Genomic DNA, 5000 nt, shown 5'->3' with positions numbered 1-5000 from the left:
CTGCACTGAGATCAAGTTTATGATGTAAAAATGAAATGAAACTGAAACACAGTTAAAATAACAATAAAATTAAAAGAAGAAATAAAATTGGATGAATTTCTGTATATAAGCAGCAGCTACAGTCTGAGTGATTAGACGTGTTTCTGATTTTAAAGTGCAGATGTTCACCAGATGTGATGATCTGTGCAGTTTATACACATGTGCATGAATCAACAAACAGGACGAGGTAGTGAGTGATGTGTTCCTTCAGCTTCAGCCAAAATCCTGCTCCTGCTAGATCATTTACAGATAAATCAGGATCAGTGATCAGGATGAAGATGAGTGATGAGGATGAGGAGGATACTGAGGAGGATGAGTGAAGATGAGGATAATGAGGAAGATGAGTGATGATGAGGATAATGAGGAAGATGAGTGATGATGAGGATACTGAGGAGGATGAGTGAAGATGAGGATATTGAGGAGGATGAGTGAAGATGAGGATAATGAGGAAGATGAGTGATGATGAGGATACTGAGGAGGATGAGTGAAGATGAGGATATTGAGGAGGATGAGTGTTGATCCTCATATACTCAGGATGAGTGAAGATGAGTGAAGATGAGGATATTGAGGAGGATGAGTGTTGATCCTCATATACTCAGGATGAGTGAAGATGAGTGAAGATGAGGATATTGAGGAGGATGAGTGTTGATCCTCATATACTCAGGATGAGTGAAGATGAGTGATGATGAGGATAATGAGGAGGATGAGTGAAGATGAGGATATTGAGGAGGATGAGTGTTGATGAGGATACTGAGGAGGATGAATGATGATGAGGATATTGAGGAGGATGAGTGAAGATGAGTGAAGATGAGTGATGATGAGGAGGATGAGTGATGATGAGGAGGATGAGTGATGATGAGGATACTGAGGAGGATTAGTGATGAGGAGGATATTGAGGAGGATGAGTGAAGATGAGTGATGATGAGGATAATGAGGAGGATGAGTGAAGATGAGTGATGATGAGGATAATGAGGAGGATGAGTGATGATGAGGATACTGAGAAGGATGAGTGAAGATGAGTGATGATGAGGATAATGAGGAGGATGAGTGAAGATGAGTGATGATGAGGATAATGAGGAGGATGAGTGATGATGAGGATACTGAGAAGGATGAGTGAAGATGAGTGATGAGGATGAGGAGGATACTGAGGAGGATGAGTGAAGATGAGGATAATGAGGAAGATGAGTGATGATGAGGATAATGAGGAAGATGAGTGATGATGAGGATACTGAGGAGGATGAGGATGATGAGGATATTGAGGAGGATGAGTGAAGATGAGGATAATGAGGAAGATGAGTGATGATGAGGATACTGAGGAGGATGAGTGAAGATGAGGATATTGAGGAGGATGAGTGTTGATCCTCATATACTCAGGATGAGTGAAGATGAGTGAAGATGAGGATATTGAGGAGGATGAGTGTTGATCCTCATATACTCAGGATGAGTGAAGATGAGTGATGATGAGGATAATGAGGAGGATGAGTGAAGATGAGGATATTGAGGAGGATGAGTGTTGATGAGGATACTGAGGAGGATGAATGATGATGAGGATATTGAGGAGGATGAGTGAAGATGAGTGAAGATGAGTGATGATGAGGAGGATGAGTGATGATGAGGAGGATGAGTGATGATGAGGATACTGAGGAGGATTAGTGATGAGGAGGATATTGAGGAGGATGAGTGAAGATGAGTGATGATGAGGATAATGAGGAGGATGAGTGATGATGAGGATACTGAGGAGGATTAGTGATGAGGAGGATATTGAGGAGGATGAGTGAAGATGAGTGATGATGAGGATAATGAGGAGGATGAGTGAAGATGAGTGATGATGAGGATAATGAGGAGGATGAGTGATGATGAGGATACTGAGAAGGATGAGTGAAGATGAGTGATGATGAGGATAATGAGGAGGATGAGTGAAGATGAGTGATGATGAGGATAATGAGGAGGATGAGTGATGATGAGGATACTGAGAAGGATGAGTGAAGATGAGTGATGATGAGGATACTGAGGAGGATAAGTGATGATGAGGATACTGAGGAGGATGAGTGATGAGGATAATGAGGAGGATGAGGATGATGAGGAGGATGAGTGATGATGAGGATAATGAGGAAGATGAGTGATGATGAGGATAATGAGGAGGATGAGTGAAGATGAGTGATGATGAGGATAATGAGGAGGATGAGTGATGATGAGGATACTGAGAAGGATGAGTGAAGATGAGTGATGATGAGGATACTGAGGAGGATAAGTGATGATGAGGATACTGAGGAGGATTAGTGATGAGGAGGATATTGAGGAGGATGAGTGAAGATGAGTGATGATGAGGATAATGAGGAGGATGAGTGATGATGAGGATACTGAGGAGGATTAGTGATGAGGAGGATATTGAGGAGGATGAGTGAAGATGAGTGATGATGAGGATAATGAGGAGGATGAGTGAAGATGAGGATGATGAGGATAATGAGGAGGATGAGTGATGATGAGGATACTGAGAAGGATGAGTGAAGATGAGTGATGATGAGGATAATGAGGAGGATGAGTGAAGATGAGTGATGATGAGGATAATGAGGAGGATGAGTGATGATGAGGATACTGAGAAGGATGAGTGAAGATGAGTGATGATGAGGATACTGAGGAGGATAAGTGATGATGAGGATACTGAGGAGAATGAGTGATGATGAGGATAATGAGGAGGATGAGTGAAGATGAGTGATGATGAGGATAATGAGGAGGATGAGTGATGATGAGGATACTGAGGAGGATGAGTGAAGATGAGTGATGATGAGGATACTGAGGAGGATAAGTGATGATGAGGATACTGAGGAGGATGAGTGATGATGAGGATACTGAGGAGGATGAATGAGGTTGAAAGGTCACGAGTGAAGATGATGAACTAAAGGTTAGATGTCTCTGTGTTTGTGGTTCCTCAGTCATCCTCTGTTCCCTTTACTGGCGCTGGTGTTTGAGAAGTGTGAGTTAGCGACGTGTACTCCGAGGGAGCCGGGCGGGGCAGGGGGAGACGTCTGCTCTTCAGACTCCTTTAATGAAGACATCACAGTGTTCTCCAAACAGGTCTTTCATCACACACCTTCATCCATAATCAACCACTGACAATCAACCACTAATAATCATCTACTGATAATCAACTACTGATAATCAACTACTGACAATCAACTACTAATATTTAACTACTGACAATCAACTACTGATAATCAACTACTGACAATCAACTACTAATAATCAACTACTGACAATCAACTACTAATAATCAACTACTGACAATCAACTACTAATAATCAACTACTGACAATCAACTACTGATAATCAACTACTGACAATCAACTACTGATAATCAACTACTAATATTCAACTACTGACAATCAACTACTGATAATCAACTACTGACAATCAACTACTGATAATCAACTACTGACAATCAACTACTGACAATCAACTACTAATAATCACCTACTGACAATCAACTACTGATAATCACCTACTGACAATCAATTACTTATTGACCTGAGAATCAAACACCAAACATACCATAAACATGTCACACACTCCAAACACTTCACTCATTCCACACACTCCTTACACTTCACACACCTCACACACTCAACACACTCCAAACACTTCACTCATTCCACACACTCCTCACACTCCACACACTTCACACACTACACACACCTCACAAGCCACACACCACATACACTCCAAACACTCAATAAACTCCATTCACTCCACACACTCCAAACACTCCACACATGCTTTCATGCACTGCAGTAAAATAACATAATCAGTGTCACCTAGTTATTTATTTATTTGTTTGTTTGTTTGTTTGTTTAGATACGAGCAGAGAAACCGATATTCTCCTCGAATCCAGAGCTGGATAATCTGGTGAGTGTGGAGCATTTATACGTTTATTCATGTAATATTCTAAATCGACCTCAATTCTAAAGTTGGTTAATAAACAAATTATTATTATTATTATTAGTAGTAGTAGTAGTAGTAGAATGTTGTTGTTGTTGTTGTTACTTATTTGACCTGTTAGTCTTTCTAATATGTTTAGAACATTCACAGACCTCTGTTTCACTGAGAACCTTTACTGAAACAGAAAGTTCCAACCTGCACCCTTTCTGAAGCTCAGCACCATCATTTATACCACACACTCCTAGAGGACACATGATCACACCTGCATCATCACATCTACAGCATTCACAGCTTTTACCCACACTGACTTATACACTGAGCTGCTGAAGGTCAAGGGCCTCACTCAGGGGCCCAGGAGATCCAGCTTGTTGGTGCTGGGATTTCCCCCAGAACATAATCTGTCCATCTGTTCCAGTGGATTGTTGATGAAGCTCAACAAAACAGATAATGAAGATCAACCAGTGACTCCTCTCTTTCTTATCTTCCAGATGATTCAAGCAATTCAAGTGTTAAGATTTCACTTGCTGGAGCTGGAGAAGGTAGATCAGAGCTACACTGCCATCATGATGAATGTAGATGTTTATTTATGGACTCATGGTGATGTTGTGTTTGTTGCAGGTCCATGAGCTGTGTGATAATTTTTGTCACCGCTACATCAGCTGTCTGAAAGGAAAAATGCCTATTGACCTGGTGATCGATGATCGTGATGGATGCAAGTCTGATTTTGATGATCTGACCTCCACTCATCTATCAGACCATGTAAGATCTCATATTCTCCTGCACATCTAATCTAACATCCTGCTGCAAAAACTCACACAATTTCAGTTATGATGATGATGATGATGATGATGATGATGGTAATGATGATGATGGTAATGATGATGGTAATGATGATGATGGTGACAGCGATGATGGTGATGAGGAGGATGATGATGAAGGCTATGAGAAGGACAGCTGGTAGACAGGATCAGGCTGTGGTGTGTCTCTGCTGTAATGACATTAGCATGTCAATGTGTCTTTGTCTC

The 5000-nt window shown here is 41.1% G+C and overlaps 1 protein-coding gene across 2 annotated transcripts in view; it reads left to right on the top strand.

Moving 5' to 3' along the window:
* meis2b (Meis homeobox 2b) overlaps positions 1 to 5000 on the top strand; it is a 21860-nt gene that overhangs the window by 4680 nt on the left and 12180 nt on the right. For both annotated transcript variants that reach the window (XM_046836421.1, XM_046836420.1), the window contains 4 exons: positions 2973 to 3114; positions 3892 to 3942; positions 4464 to 4514; positions 4594 to 4734. In XM_046836421.1, the coding sequence (XP_046692377.1) occupies positions 2973 to 3114; positions 3892 to 3942; positions 4464 to 4514; positions 4594 to 4734 (385 nt within the window). The remainder of the gene's footprint in view (positions 1 to 2972; positions 3115 to 3891; positions 3943 to 4463; positions 4515 to 4593; positions 4735 to 5000) is intronic.

This window comes from Silurus meridionalis, chromosome 23 (assembly GCF_014805685.1).
Source record: "Silurus meridionalis isolate SWU-2019-XX chromosome 23, ASM1480568v1, whole genome shotgun sequence".
Classification (NCBI taxonomy): Eukaryota; Metazoa; Chordata; class Actinopteri; order Siluriformes; family Siluridae; genus Silurus; species Silurus meridionalis.
This window is presented reverse-complemented; position numbering and strand designations above follow the sequence as displayed.